This window comes from Engystomops pustulosus, chromosome 11 (assembly GCF_040894005.1).
Source record: "Engystomops pustulosus chromosome 11, aEngPut4.maternal, whole genome shotgun sequence".
Lineage (NCBI taxonomy): Eukaryota > Metazoa > Chordata > Amphibia > Anura > Leptodactylidae > Engystomops > Engystomops pustulosus.
Window position 1 is genome coordinate 87,463,435 of NC_092421.1, and position 16,916 is coordinate 87,480,350.

At 46.2% G+C, this 16,916-nt stretch overlaps 1 protein-coding gene across 4 annotated transcripts in view; it reads right to left on the reverse strand.

Annotated features, from left to right (window-relative positions):
- GOLGA7B (golgin A7 family member B) overlaps positions 1-16,916 on the reverse strand; it is a 303,843-nt gene that overhangs the window by 11,934 nt on the left and 274,993 nt on the right. For 3 of the 4 annotated variants that reach the window (XM_072130941.1, XM_072130939.1, XM_072130940.1), the window contains exons 2-3: positions 3,308-3,433; positions 1,288-1,440 (exon numbers count right to left, since the gene is read on the reverse strand). In XM_072130941.1, coding sequence (XP_071987042.1) covers positions 1,288-1,440; positions 3,308-3,433 — 279 coding nt within the window. Of the gene's footprint in view, positions 1-1,287; positions 1,441-3,307; positions 3,434-13,679; positions 13,988-16,916 lie in introns of those variants that run through there. The other variant, XM_072130938.1, reaches the window with a different exon arrangement.

Here is a 16,916-nt window from a genome sequence, read left to right on the forward strand (position 1 = left end):
GATATGGATAGAACATGAGAACATGCTAATCCGCTTTATCTTCAGGCAACGAGATCCAGACCTGAAATCTTAATGGGAAAGTCCGCCGAATGGATTGAGATGGAATATTCAAATTCCATACTATGGTAATGTGGAAATGAAATCTGCAAATTCCAAGAAAATTATATTCATCCTCTGCTGGCAGGATAAGGCAGGAACTAGAGCTTTGTATCTGGGTGGGGATGACAGTCAGACGCCCGGTCCCTTTAGAGTACTCGGTGTGTGTAGAATTTAGGACTTGTCTTTGGGGTCCAGAAGTTGCCCCTGCTAGAGGTGGCACCATACAAGATCTGCCACTCAAGATTCACATCTCTATGAACCTAAGTCTTATAGTAATGAACTTTTTTGCTCTTATGACCATGTTGGTTTTCCTGGGAGGGGGGAAGGGTCTAACTTTTTATTTTCTCATCAAAATGTCCACTTCGAGGCTTGGGAATAGTTGTTGAAAGGATTTTCCAGTTCATGGGAAATCATGGACAAATAAATACTTTCCTTTGTACAGCTCATCATAACCAGGACTCAGCTTCCCGATCCATTGGGGGCTGGATCGTAAATGTTGGTCATGTGAAGTCACAGAACATTCAAAATGCCACATTGACCTAGTTATAGGATTGGTCATTAGTAGTTGATCATTGGGGGTGCCATATCTTGGTAATTATGCTATTCAACCAATACGCGACCCCCTGTTTGGCTAAAGGATCTGAGTGTTGCCTCCCCACCTATGAGCAATCCCAGTAAAACCATTTTAACTGAACCCTACAGTATATTGCCTACAGCATTGGTGCATGTAACAAAACAGCAGACCCTTTAACAAAAATAGACTGAAAATAAAAAAAGCTTGACACTCACCTAAAAAAGAAACTTATAATTTGCAGCACGGAGCGCAAGGACAAGGTGACCTGTGCTCTGGGCTGCTAATTATGCACACCCCATGCTGAGAGCATGGGAGAGGGAGGTGACGTCACACGAGAGGCCTGAATTCATGCCCCTTGCGTGATGTCACCTCCCTCTCCCAGCATGGGAGACCAAGGTGGTGAGGGTGTGCATGATTAGCAGCCTGGAGCACCGGACATCTCGTCCCTGCTTTCCGTGCTGCTAATTGTAAGTTTCTTTTCTAGGTGATCCCAGTGTTTAAAGACAGCGCCAGGATGAAGAGGAAGAAGTAGGATTCTAAGTCTCACCCCATTACTATACATCTATTATATGGTGATCAAATCACTCAACATGCAAAGCAGTGGAACAACTTACCTTCTCATAGTGTGTCTCCATGCAGAGGAAGATGAAATAGGCAGTGGCACACGCTAAACACCCCTCGAGGTAGGAGCTACCACCGATCTTCTCAGCCTCCATGTAGTACATGTTGAGAGTCTTCACGGTCTCTTCGAACAATTGCTTCTCAATCTGAAAGCAGAGGTCACCAATATCGTCAGTCTTACCTCTCTTTTAGCTCCATTCAGAAACTTTACATAATACTCAAATTTTTGTTTCAATAAACAGAAGCTAAAACATCCAAAAAAACAAAGGCGGAATGCAATTTCTATATTTCACGATGTAGAGTATTTGTAATTTATCGCGACGTCCCGGACTTTTCCAATTTCAAGTACTTTTACCCTCTCCACATTTTCATTCTTCTGCTCTGCCAAATAAAATAGGACAATTTAATTGAAGTGTTTTTCACTGTGAGCAGAAAAAGTCCTTCTCCGGAGCCATTCCTGCCCACTGTACGTCTAACTTCATTCCCGTAATTAGAGCTACGATGGCATAACTAGCCGTCTCTGCCGGGCCCCCCATGGCTATTCTCCACACTGAAAAGAGTCCCCGAAGAATCTTCTGCTCTATTGATTAATGACTAATCTCCATCCTGACAAGCAAAGAAAGGACCCAAGACACTTCCGAGGGAGAACAGGAGGAACGGAAACCTCTCAGAAGCCTCTTAAAATAGCGCAGAGGGAAGACATCGCTTGACATATTCTCTGTAATATTTGTATCTGGGCCATCGTCACTGATGCAGCATCACCGAGAGATGTGAGCGAGACTGAAATTCTGCTTCACCTGCAATTTGCTCAAAGCCAAGTTTCTTGGAGGCAGAAATGTTGAAATATTTGAATACAAACCCCAATCTGTAATTGGAAGTTCACTTATCAGTAAATTTTCAGATTCCAATAAACTGGTCAGTCATTATATCCACCCATCCCCTATCATATCCTCAACATGCCTCAAAATCAGCTCTGATCCATTAAGGGATTGACTCCCAAGCTGTCCTATGGTGTCAAGCACAAAGACGTTGGTTTAGTTGGGAGGTAGGGCATCCATGGACATTCACAAATGCTCAACTAGATTGGGATACGTTTAGGCAATCAACAGTGAAAGATGGTCCGTAAGATGGCTTCCTGTGTCTGTACTATGCTTACCTAGGTGGAATGTGTGTCACAGTGACATCCACATCATGCCAGGACACAATGTTCTACAGAACATCGTACTGCCAGCAACCGCTTGTGTTCTCCAAGGGTGGAAGATGGATACTTGGTTTGGATAATGTCTACGATGGTGGTATGTGTGTCATAGAGACATCATGCCAGGACACAATGGGGCACATTTACTTACCCGGTCCTGTTGCAATCCCGCGGTGCGCTATCCGACAAGGATTCGGGTCCGGCGCGATTCACTAACCTCGTGCGCCCAAATTCCTGCATGTCGCTTCGTGCGTTGTTGGAATCCGTCGGGTTGTCCGACGGCACCCCATTGATTTCTGTTGCATGCAAGCCGACGCCGATGCGCCACAATCCGATTACATGTGCCAAAAACCCGGAAGAATTCGGCGCAAAACAGTAATATTCGGGAAAACCGACGAAAGTGCGGCGGTCGGACCCTTTGTAAATGAGCAGAACATTCTACAGAACATCATACTCCCACCAACTTCTTGTCTTCTCCAAAGGTCATGACCAAAGCAAAACGTAGGCTTCACTGTCTAAGGACGATATCCTAAAAGTTGTCTAGTACGGTTGTCATCAGGAATTATTATTTTAATGGAAAGTTTATAAAATTGTTCTAAAAAAATCTACCTACTCTTCATGGATGATCCATATGAACCAAGCTCAGCTCTGAATGATTTCAATGGATAAAGTCTTCAACGACACAGAACACAGCTAAATGGCGCCGTCGTTTATACCCCACGTGAAGATCTCAAGTAAAACCAGTGAAGCCAATGACCTCATCCATAATTCTAAATTTGACTATTCTGTGGTACGATATTAAAATGTGGTAATACCCGACTGTCCAGCTCTGGTGGGAACTTGGTTTGGAACTGACACATGGTTCCTTCACTGTAATCTCTTTGAATGAAGACCTTGGTGGCCAGGGAGGCGCTTCTCCTCAGCTCCTGGAGGTTATGCATCTAGAAGGAGGAAAAATATACAAAAATGATTAAAATAAAAACACTTGGCGAAGAATAATAAGGTCTCTGTATCGTATATGCTCATAAAAGATCCCATAAAGAGTCCAGCGTGGATGAGCATCAATGTCTCAGTTGGATCTTGAATGTCATTTTAATATTCTGAGACGTCGTAAAGAGCGGATATAATAAACAAACAGGAAGCCCCGACTCCGACCTGACACAACGTGCGAGATAATGGGGGAATGACTAATTAAAATGCCTCCCGGTGACAAGCGGATGCCCGTCGCTACCGGAGAAATGCAAATACCCTGTGGATTCCACCGATAGATAATGGGAATTTCATATCCTTCCTTGGAATAATGATCTCATATGTAGACAGGTTCCTGCAGAAGCTTCATCAGCTCAGTGCTGGTTACACAAAGGTTAAATCTAAGGCAACGAGACAGTGCGGACATATTCACTATCATTTTGGGGGATATTTTGGTATAAAAAGGGCTCGAAAGCGCAGCACTCAATTTTCCACATTTTACCTAAATGTGAACACAGAATAAGGACAAAAAGACTTTGTATCAGGACTGAAATATCCGTGACAATAACATAACCATAAGTATCTACCTCTAGAAATGACACCTATCACTGGAGCGGGAACCTCTGACCCTTGTCCCGCCTGGTTCTGTGGATGGGGAAGTGGACTTTTCCGAAGGGATTACTACTACTTGTAGCTTTGATTGACATTTCTAGTCATCGCTATCCTTAGGCCCATCTGGCAAATTAGAGCCACCCCACTGCCGATGGAAGATGAGGAGCACATCCAGAAAGGATGATTACATCTACAAAGCTTCAACGGTCAATGGCCTCAAAGATGGATCCACCGCTATGACAACTTACCATGCAAATAGGTGGGGGTGGGGGAGAATTTACCCATAAAGCAACTGAAGCAATGGCTTAGGGTCCTGGAGGAGGCCAACACACGACGTCCTCAGGACCCTAATATTATGTAATGGATCAAGGAGCGATAAACTTCTTGCTCTATTATCCAGAAGAGAGTCAAGCATTAGGGACTTTGGTGGAGCCTTTGGAGCTCAAATATCATCCATGACAAATCTCTCCATTTTTCAGATTTGCGTTGTTATTCCTGGGGGATTTGCAGGCTCTCGGCCATCGATCCCATACTAATAACATGCAGGCTATTAGCGTGGCGGCTAAGCTGTATGGAGACCGGCCATTAGCGTCTCTCTGCTTGCACTAATGTCTTTATGTAGGAAATGGAAACAAGACAACCACAATCAATTACAGGTTTATTCTCTCCAGCTGAATAAAGGAGATTATACCGGGGACGACTGTCATTGTCTATTAGCAGATCTGCTTATCCTGCTCTGTAGGAGACCATGGCCCAGATTTACTAAAAGCAGTGTAAGCTACACCATGTGCAGTGTCCTGTGTAGTGTGCAGGGGGCGCCAGATTCAGGATTTCTGGTGCACGTTCTTCATCAATCTGGTGCCCCCTGCACTGCCCCGACAGAGGGCGCCAACTTTTTTTTTGGTGTACTTTTAACATTAGGCGTGTGACACAATTATGTTGGACTTTACATGATAAATCTGGCGCACAGTCCGACTGAGCACCGGAGCGCCAATTGTGTCGCCTGAAAACTAGTGCAGCCACGACACAAAAGGGCCACCTGTTTGCACTGAAAACGTTGGCGCACGGCCCTTAGTCAATGTGACCCGGTTAGTTACACATCTCCAACGGCAGAGAACCAGAGGGTCCTCCAGGCTCTGACCTAAGGGGACCGCACGAGAGAAATAAGGGTTACTAAGGTCTATTTTCTAGGGGATGATGGAGGGTGGACCTCCAGTATAATTATATCTGGTTGTCCCAAGGGACACTATCTCCAAGGACCATCTATAGAACACATGGGGCATATTGGGTAAGTAACCCAATCCAGCGGCGCGTTCTCAGTGGAGGATTAGGGTCTTCCGGCGATTCACTAAGGTAGTGCGTCCGATGTCCACCAGGTGTCGCTGCTGCGCTGAATTCTGTCAGAGTTCACTAAAGTTCACTGTCCTACCCTGGGTGCAGGTAAGCACGTGTCAAGCGACACTTTTTTAAAAAAAATACAGCGTTTTTTCCGAATCCGCCGGGTTTTCTTACGGCCCCCACCCTCCCCCGATATCCGTCGCGTGCATGCCGGCGCCGATGCGCCACAATCCGATTGTGTGCACCAAAATCCCGTGGCAATTCAGGGAAAATTGGCGCAAATCAGAAATATCCGAGTAACGCGACAGAAAAACGCGATTCTGGCCCTCAGTAAATGACCCCCATGATGTTTAGACATATAGCCAAATATGGAGCCAGGTAGAAAGATGGGAAAACTCTGAAACTCTGTCTAGCATCTGCCACATAACCATGGGCCCAGAAGAAGATTATCCAGTTGGAGGTGACTGGAGCAAAGACTAAGGACGATTCTCAAATATAAAACATTATTAGATCTTCCTCTCGTTGTCCAAAACTACCCTGGTCTGACACTGCGGCGGCCCCAACACCAGACAAAATACTCAACAATACTGATGGTCATATATAAAGCCCCTAGAATAGGGGTGTCACCAGGACATTCAGCAGGACATTCAGCAGGACATTCAGCAGGACATTCACCAGGACATTCAGCAGGACATTCACCAGGACATTCACCAGGACATTCAGCAGGACATTCAGCAGGACATTCAGCAGGACATTCAGCAGGACATTCACCAGGACATTCACCAGGACATTCAGCAGGACATTCAGCAGGACATTCAGCAGGACATTCAGCAGGACGTTCACCAGGACATTCAGCAGGACATTCAGCAGGACATTCAGCAGGACATTCAGCAGGACATTCAGCAGGACATTCACCAGGACATTCACCAGGACATTCAGCAGGACATTCACCAGGACATTCACCAGGACATTCAGCAGGACATTCAGCAGGACATTCAGCAGGACATTCAGCAGGACATTCAGCAGGACGTTCAGCAGGACATTCAGCAGGACATTCAGCAGGACATTCAGCAGGACATTCAGCAGGACAGTCCTGGTTTTTCACCACTTGCTTCGCTGTCTCCTGCCTCCGCCTCATTGTCCCGACTCTCTATGGCTTCAGAGCTCCGGACCAGGAGGTGGGATCATCTTTCGGCCATGTGTGATGATAGTTATACAGCAACTAAGTGAGCAGAGAGAAGCTGCGGCCCCTGTGGGTGTCCCTCCGCTCATGGTCACAATGTATAAGAGGCGCAGCCCCCCTCCCCTGGGATGTCACCCCCCCGTCACATGTCTGGAATCTTCCCCTCGTTACATGTGATAATCGCCTCATTTGTATCATGTGTTTGTGCCAAAACTCTTCAGACTGAGCCGCTAATGAGTAACTTGTGTTGAGCATCACTCCTATCGCCAATGCCAAATCTGACAAAGTGAGCACATGCGAGAGCTGGGCGGCTGCCCGGAGGGAGGGTAATCCTACAGCAGCGCCATATTCCACATTACAGAGAGACGCCGATACCCAGACTGCTCATCCATCACTGTGCGTTCCTCTGCAATCATACATACAATACTGTATATATGGCACACATGTACTATTGTTTTCTCTTCTATTCCTCCCTGCAGATGGAGATGACCCTCATCTCCATCTGTCCATAAACAATCGCCCTGCCAGGACCTTGATCCTATCTATATTCACTATCATAAGGTCCTGACAGGGTAATTGTTCATGGACAGTTAGAGATCACATGACCCTCCATCTGCATCTAACTGTCCATGAGCAATCACCCTGCCAGGACCTTAATCTTGTGTTCATGAATATATATATATATATATATATATATATATATATATATCATAAGGTCCTGGCAGGGCGATTGTTCAGATATCACATGACCCTCCATCTGCGGACATTTTATGGTCAGGAATCTTCGGCTGATGAGGTAAAAGACGGGAGACTGCACATTACATATCAGGAAAGCAGAGAAGAACTATGAATAGATGTATATTGGTAAACTACATAATATCCTGCCCCCTACACTTACACACACACTACAAAAACATGAGGTAAAGTGGACAATGCCTTTAAGACCAAAATAATAGATGTATCCAAACATGAAAGAAAAAACAAAAGACAAAAACTTCAATTAAAAAAAATCTCCTCCAAATACTATCCGGCACGTTGTAGGTCCATTGCTGGAGGCAGCTAAAGCTTTGTGTGGGCGGAACCAGTACAGGGACAATGGTGGCGGTAAGCAGCCGAGCCGTTCCGTCCTGCGTTAGTTACTATGTGTAACTACTGAATGAGTCGCTAATAATAACTCATGAGCCGCTGGTAACATTTCAGCCTTTGCTACCAGCAGAATGAGTCACAGATTGATCCGCGACCCCCTCCACTCACGCGTCCGCCCACTCCTAACACCCAAAATAGCGCTACTTCCCCTCTTACTCGCCCTCGCCCACATTATTCTCAGAAATGCTAATAATACACGAGGGTTTGGGTACATCGCCTTAAAATATTCTTCAAAAGTGTCTCCTTTATGTAGGAAAACCCAATAAACGCCATCGAAGGAAATAACGAGTTAACCCTTCAATGCTCTCATTACGATTCCCCTGGGGAGAGGGATCTGTGATCTCAGCTGTTTCCAGGATAATGATATTGATGGACCATCCATAGGAAAGGTCATCGATATCAGATGGGTGGGGGTCCGACACTTGGGACCACCACCAATGAGCTGATTTATTGCTTCAGCGGACACTACACAGATAACAGAGCTGGATGTCTGGCTCTTTAGTCTGTTTCTGGATCATCAGTCAGATGATTGATGGGGGTCCCAAGTCTCTGACCCCCCCCCCCCCCCCCATACACTAATCTGATATAAACCTAGAGATAAGTCATTAATATCACACTATTCTGGAAAAATTATTTAACTTTGAAATTAGCTAACTAGGAAAAATCGCCCTCCTTGACCCCATTGGCTTCCTATTCGTAGGTTATGGGTTATTTTCTATGGAAGAAGGAGGTCATGACCCTCAGATTTGTAATCTCTATGAGACCTGAACCCTAGAAGGACTCAACATGAAGAACGTCTCATTCTCTGGAGGACCCAACTTATGTATTTCAATAGACACCCTGTAATACCTCATTCCACCTGCGGGGGAGCTGCAGGGAAATTAAAAAACATGTTTGCCAAGTCTTGAATCTTGACAGAAAGCCATAAAACTTATGTTTGGCTTCATATAAGGAAGTTTTATTCCTGTTGAGCATGAAATCCGCCCTAAATGTCTCCTTTTTTCTAATCTCCACCATTCACATGCTGTTTAGATGATTATTTTTTTCCTGGAGGCTACAGAAGACAGATGAAATAGATGCAATGTGATTCCTGGAGATAAACAACATCTGACAGAAAGAGATATTACTGCTCATCCGCCCCGGGCCGTGACTTACGTTTTCATCATCACAAAATATATGTGAAAATGACTTCATATTCCGAATGCACGGGTTTTACCAGATACATGAACTCGGAGGAGGGGAAGAAGGGACAACACAAGCCGGAGGGGGGGCGGGCGACCGTCCAATGAAAACAGGTCATCCACTTTACTGCAAGGGACAAGACCCTGGCGTCAACCACCTCTACAAATCTCATCCAATGGCTTCTAATTGCCGCTGCTTGAAGGGATATTCTAGTCTCTGCAGATATTAACACTTTGGCCTCATTTATGGCCAAATCCGTCCCCTGATCCAAGCTCCAGCTCAGTTTTTAGGACCAGCGTTTATTTGTGTTATTGTCCAACATTGTCCGAATTTGCAGGGATTTTGTTACATTTTCAGTAGCAATCCCTATAAATTTGCCTTCTCCTAGTCAGGAAAGGGGTGGGATTTATGAAAACTTCATCCAAAAATGAGTTGAGTTTGGTAGCAGGGACGAGGCTTGAAGTTGCATTGATGAAGGTTTGGTACCTCTTCGTTTATTATCATATAACAAGTCAAAATCTCTGCCCTCGAGCTCCGCCATAATGCTTCCTCCACCGGCCCCCCTGCCTCCTCTGCCGTCAGCCCCTCCACCTGCCGAAATGAGTGACTAAACCTCTCTGCTTCATATCTTCACTGCGCATGCGCCAGAGGTGTTGGTTGACCTGCAACCTGGAGACTTTACCCAAACTATGGAAACAGGGGATGGACAATGTCAAGAACCCCCAGCACATGCACAATGAAGAGACGGGACTGTGCTCCTGACCTTGTTGCGCATGCGCAAGAGGTTTAGCCATTTGTCTTCAGCAGGTGTCACAATATTCTGGGAGGCCAGATCAAAAAACACCATATTCAACAATTTCTGATTCAACTATGATGGGCCCCGGAAGGGTGCAACCGGCAAACCTTAAAGTCATCAGTTATAATCAGTTTTTATGATGAAAAGTTCTACAATTTCCCAATATACTTTCTGCATCAGTTCCTTGTGGTTTTCTAGATTTCTAAAGGAAACCGTTAACTTCCAGTGGATAGAGTTGTTAGTATCAGAGCTGTGTGACGGCTTGTGCTTCTGTGGCCATGGACAGGTTTCTATTCACTGGAGTAAACATCGAAGATTTAAGTAGAATGACAGCAAGCAGAGATCTGGAAAACCACATGGAATTGATACAGAAAGTATACTGGCAAATTGGATAATGTTTTATTACAAAAACAATATCAAATATTTACTTAGGGTGGACAACCCCTTTAACTCTCTGCTGCCTGGGACAAGCTCTAGAACTGCACCCCCTCCACCCCTTCCAGTAGTTATATAACACATCATTTTTTTAGCGAGTGGGTGCTCCATGCAGTGTATGACATTGGGTGTGAAGAGACATTGGGGCACATTTACTTACCCGGTCCTGTCACGATCCAGCGGCGCGTTCTCCGTCGAGGATTCGGGTCTTCTGGCGATCCACTAAGGTCGTGCGCCCGATGTCCACCACGTGTCGCTGCTGCGCTGAAGTCCGCCGGAGTTCGCCGGAGTTCACCAACCTATCCTGGGTGCATGTAAGCGCGTGTCAAGCGACACATTTTTTTTTTTTTAAATACCGCAGTTTTTCCGAATCTGTCGATTGTTCTGACGGCCACGCCCCCCGATTTCCATCACATGCATGCCACCGCCGATGTACCACAATCCGATCTCGTGCGCCAAAAACCCGGGAAAATTCAGTGCAAACCGGTAGTTTTCGGGAAACCCGACAAAAAAGAGCGATTCGGCCCTTAGTAAATGACCCCCACTGTTTTTAAGTGTCGGGTCCTGCCCCCCTGATGCCACCCCCCATCTTGCTGCAGGTGGTGCTGCCTGAGGCAAGAGGCTCAACTTACCTCATGGCTGGTGCTCCCAGCCATCAGGTAAGTTGAGCTACAAAAAAAACTACAAAAAAAACTAAATCAAGGGAATGGATCTAAGCTGCAGTTCCTGTACTACTCCAGGGGTGGCGCTATGCAGGTCTTTACAAGTTTATTCATCATACGGAAGGGCCTAGACCTTTACTATAACGTATCCTTACTGTGAGTGGGAAACAGTCTACAACTAGCGACCACATATATATATAATGGAAATCATTGCATATAAACAGGAGGATTAACGGAAAACTATGGAAACCGCAGGAAATACAAGTTCAGCGCAGGAACCGGAGGTGACGCCAATGGGCGGGGCAATAATAAAATCCTAAAGACTCAGAAGATGATTGGAATCATTTCTGCCAGAATAAAGAGGGAGCTGCCAAAAGTGGAGAGGTACAAAGATACAAAAAATCTTTTGTTTTTCAGCATTTATTTTTTGAGTTTAATATGACTGAGATCGCTGTATGTTCACCCTAAGGCCATCACATATGTGTATATAGGTATATAGGTATATAGGGGATGTATAGTAACAGCCGTATTCTTATCTGTGATGCCATGAAATCCTATAGAATTAAGTCTACAAACCTATAAAGAGGATCTGCCAGGTCTCCAGTCTGAGGATAGATGGGGCAACACCTATGTAATACTGCCCTCACCCACTCACTGAGAAAGCCTGTGAGTCCTGCTTCCTCCACCCACTCATAGAGAAAGCCTGTGAGTCCTGCTTCCTCCACCCACTCATAGAGATAGCCTGTAAGTCCTGCTTCCTCCACCCACTCATAGAGAAAGCCTGTGAGTCCTGCTTCATCCATCCACTCATACAGAAAGCCTGTGAGTCCTGCTTCCTCCACCCACTCATAGAGATAGCCTGTGAGTCCTGCTTCATCCACCCACTCATACAGAAAGCCTGTGAGTCCTGCTTCCTCCACCCACTCATAGAGAAAGCCTGTGAGTCCTGCTTCATCCAACCACTCATATAGAAAGCCTGTGAGTCCTGCTTCATCCCCCCACTCATAGAGAAAGCCTGTGAGTCCTGCTTCATCCCCCCACTCATAGAGAAAGCCTGTGAGTCCTGCTTCCTACATCCACTCATAGAGAAAGCCTGTGAGTCCTGCTTCCTACATCCACTCATTGAAAAAGCCTGTGAGTCCTGCTTTATCCACCCACTCATAGAGAAAGCCTGTGAGTCCTGCTTCCTCCACTCACTCATAGAGAAAGCCTGTGAGTCCTACTTCATTCACCCACCCATACAGAAAGCCTGTGAGTCCTGCTCCCTCCACCCACTCATAGAGAAAGCCTGTGAGTCCTGCTACATCCATCCACTCATACAGAAAGCCTGTGAGTCCTGCTTCCTCCACCCACTCATAGAGATAGCCTGTGAGTCCTGCTTCATCCACCCACTCATACAGAAAGCCTGTGAGTCCTGCTTCCTCCACCCACTCATAGAGAAAGCCTGTGAGTCCTGCTTCATCCAACCACTCATATAGAAAGCCTGTGAGTCCTGCTTCATCCCCCCACTCATAGAGAAAGCCTGTGAATCCTGCTTCATCCCCCCACTCATAGAGAAAGCCTGTGAGTCCTGCTTCCTACATCCACTCATAGAGAAAGCCTGTGAGTCCTGCTTCCTACATCCACTCATTGAAAAAGCCTGTGAGTCCTGCTTTATCCACCCACTCATAGAGAAAGCCTGTAAGTCCTGCTTCCTCCACTCACTCATAGAGAAAGCCTGTGAGTCCTACTTCATCCACCCACCCATACAGAAAGCCTGTGAGTCCTGCTTTCTCCACCCACTCACCCACTCATATAGAAAGCCTGTGAGTCCTGCTACATCCATCCACTCATAGAGAAAGCCTGTGAGTCCTGCTTCATCCACCCACTCATAGAGAAAGCCTGTGAGTCCTGCTTCATCCACCCACTCATAGAGAATGCTTGTGAGTCCTGCTTCCCCCACCCACTCATAGAGAAAGCCTGTGAGTCCTGCTTCATCCACCCACTCATAGAGAATGCTTGTGAGTCCTGCTTCAAGGAAACTATCATGCATATTTCACATTTTCACCTGATGACAGGTTCCCATAGCCATGTGACATTCATGCAGTGATCGCACAGGCCCATATTCTGTACTGTACACAACATGTGACATTTATAACATGTGAAATGTTGCAATTCTAACAGAAATTACAATGTATCATTGTATAAAGTCAATGTAACATTACACATGCGGGATGAGTGATCTCATGGGGTAATACCATAACATCGCTGTCACTGTATAACAGACATATAATAAGCTGTTATCATATCTATTATCATATCATAACACTGCAGTGACATAATAAGGTAATACCATAATATAGGTGACATAGCAGTGTGGAGACTTATGATAATATATTGCATATATATAATACTGTAATGATATAATAAGGTAATACCATACTATAGGTGACATAGCAGTGTATGTGGACACTTATCATATGGTATTGCATATATATAATACTGTAATGATATAATAATGTTATAGGTGCAGTATATATTAACACTTATGACATAGTATTGCATATATATATATATTACTGTAATGATATAATAAGGTAATACCATACTATAGGTGTCATAGCAGTAGACGTGGACACTTATGATATGGTATTGCATATATATAATAGGGTGATATAATATAATAAGGTGATACCATGACATAGGTGTCAGTATCTAATACTAGAATGATATAATAGGGTGATACAGATGACCTGCACTGGTGCCTCATTGCTCCCCCAGGAATCCCATAGACATAGAGGATCCATTGTAAATCAGTTCTTGTAACTTTGCCCTGCATATAACGGCCTCTCTCTGCACACGGAGGGGCTGTGGTCTCACCCTACCTCGGCCATGTTTGGTGCAGGGCTGATCCACACACAGAGGAGGCTCCAGGTCCCGGCTCAGGTTTGGGCTGAGGTGCAGATGGCTTCTTCCTTCCTGTGTTCGGTACTTTGTGTCAGCGCAGCTTTGGCTTGTGTCCTTGCAGGTCCTGGCTGTCTCCTCTGGATTGCGGATTTGGGGGCCTTGTGGGGGTCCTGCTGCTGTCCCTGGTGCTGCTGCGGCCGGGGATCCTGCAGGCTCTGTCCCTGGTGCTGAATCCTCCAGCTCCTCCGCAGTGTCTTGTGCTGAGCCTGGAGGAGGGAAGGAGGAGCGAGGCAGCTGCGGCTCCCCCTGCCACCTCCCTCCTGTACTACCAGGCTGTGCCCAGCTCATGCACCTACAGCCCATCATTACACAGATGCACAGGCACCGAGAGCCCATCATTACACAGATGCACTGGCACCTAGAGCCCATCATTACACAGATGCACTGGCACCTATAGCCCATCATTACACAGATGCACAGGCACCGAGAGCCCATCATTACACAGATGCACAGGCACCGAGAGCCCATCATTACACAGATGCACAGGCACCTACAGCCCATCATTACACAGATGCACTGACACCTACAGCCCATCATCACACAGATGCACAGGCACCTATAGCCCATTATTACACAGATGCACAGGAACCTACAGCCCATCATTACACAGATGCACTGGCACCTATAGCCCATCATTACACAGATGCACTGACACCTACAGCCCATCATCACACAGATGCACAGGCACCTACAACCCATCATTACACAGATGCACAGGCACCTACAGCCCATCATTAAACAGATGCACAGGCACCTAGAGCCCATCATTACACAGATGCACTGGCACCTAGAGCCCATCATTACACAGATGCACAGGCACCTACAGCCCATCATTACACAGATGCACTGGCACCTATAGCCCATCATTACACAGATGCACTGACACCTACAGCCCATCATCACACAGATGCACAGGCACCTATAGCCCATTATTACACAGATGCACAGGCACCTACAGCCCATCATTACACAGATGCACAGGCACCTAGAACCCATCATTACACAGATGCACAGGCACCTAGAGCCCATCATTACACAGATGCACAGGCACCTACAACCCATCATTACACAGATGCACAGGCACCTACAGCCCATCATTACACAGATGCACAGGCACCTAGAGCCCATCATTACACAGATGCACTGGCACCTAGAGCCCATCATTACACAGATGCACAGGCACCTAGAACCCATCATTACACAGATGCACTGGCACCTAGAGCCCATCATTACACAGATGCACTGGCACCTAGAGCCCATCATAACACAGATGCACAGGCAACTATAGCCTATCATTACACAGATGCACTGGCACCTAGAGCCCATCATTACACAGATGCACAGGCACCTATAGCCCATCATTACACAGATGCACTGGTACCTATAGCCCATTATTACACAGATGCACAGGCACCAACAGCCCATCATTACACAGATGCATTGGCACCTATAGCCCATCATTACACAGATGCACTGGCACCTAGAGCCCATCATTACACAGATGCACAGGCACCTAGAACCCATCATTACACAGATGCACTGGCACCTATAGCCTATTATTACACAGATGCACAGGCACCTATAGCCCATTATTACACAGATGCATTGGCACCTATAGCCCATCATTACACAGATGCACTGGCACCTATAGCCCATCATTACACAGATGCACTGGCACCTAGAGACCATCATTACACAGATGCACTGGCACCTATAGCCTATTATTACACAGATGCACAGGCACCTATAGCCCATTATTACACAGATGCACTGGCACCTATAGCCTATTATTACACAGATGCACATGCACCTAGAGCCCGTTGTTATACAGATGCACAGGCACCTAGAGCCCATTATTACACAGATGCAGCAGAGCTGGGTTTGTCAAATCACTGCTCATCACGGATGTATAGTTAGAACAAAGTGTCCGGGTTATTAATAGAAAGTGTCTGACCTCTACCCATTGTATCCACATCCCAGACACAAGGAGAACCCAATGACAATCACAGGAGCCACAGATGTAGAATACATTGTAACGATACAGCAGAGCATGGAAGACACAACTGCCTCTAAATAGGATTTATTTATGAATGTTATTTGTTCATCATCCCGTTTAAAAGAGTAAAACAACCCTAGACATTTAGGATTCATCCCCAGAATATATGTTAACGGGGCTGATGCAAGATTCAGCTTTAGGGTGATGGCACGCGTGGCATTTTGAACGCATTTTTGGCCCGTTTTTAAGCAGTCCGGCAGAAAACGCATGCGTTTTTTACTGGACCTATTAAAAATGGGCCAAAAACGTGTTCCAAACGCCACCCGTGCCATCACTCTTAGCCCTTATCCATAGGACCCCACCCATCACAAGAATAAGGATCCCATTACCCAGAATATTAGGAGCATTGTTATTGTTATTTACTAAGAGTCCGTGGATCGCACTTTCGTCAGATTTTAGAAATTTTCAGGATTTACTGTGACAGGTATTTAACTGGGGATTGTGTTGCACACGATTGGATTGTGGCCCAGACAATCCGACTGATTCGGACTGAGCGTGGGATTTAATATTCAAATTGTGTCGTAACCAATGCACTTACATGCACCAGAAAGAAGAAGGTGAACTACGGGGACCTGAGCGGGGAAGCGACACATGCAGGATATCGGGTGCACGATCTTAGTGACTCCCCGCACAGCGCATTATACACGGACAATGCACTTACATGCACCAGGAAGAAGAAGGTGAACTCCGGGGACCTGAGCAGGGAAGCGACACATGCAGGATATCGGACGCACGATCTTAGTGACTCCCCGCACAGCGCATTATACACGGACAATGCACTTACATGCACCAGAAAGAATAAGGTGAACTCCGGGGACCTGAGCGGGGAAGCGACACATGCAGGAAATCGGACACACGATCTTAGTGACTCCCCGCACAGCGCATTATACACGGACAATGCACTTACATGCACCAGGAAGAAGAAGGTGAACTCCGGGGACCTGAGCGGGGAAGCGACACATGCAGGATATCGGGCGCACAATCTTAGTGACTCCATGCACAGCACATTATACACGGACAATGCACTTACATGACCCAGGAAGAAGAAGGTGAACTCCAGGGACCTGAGCGGGGAAGTGACACATGCTGGATATAGGGT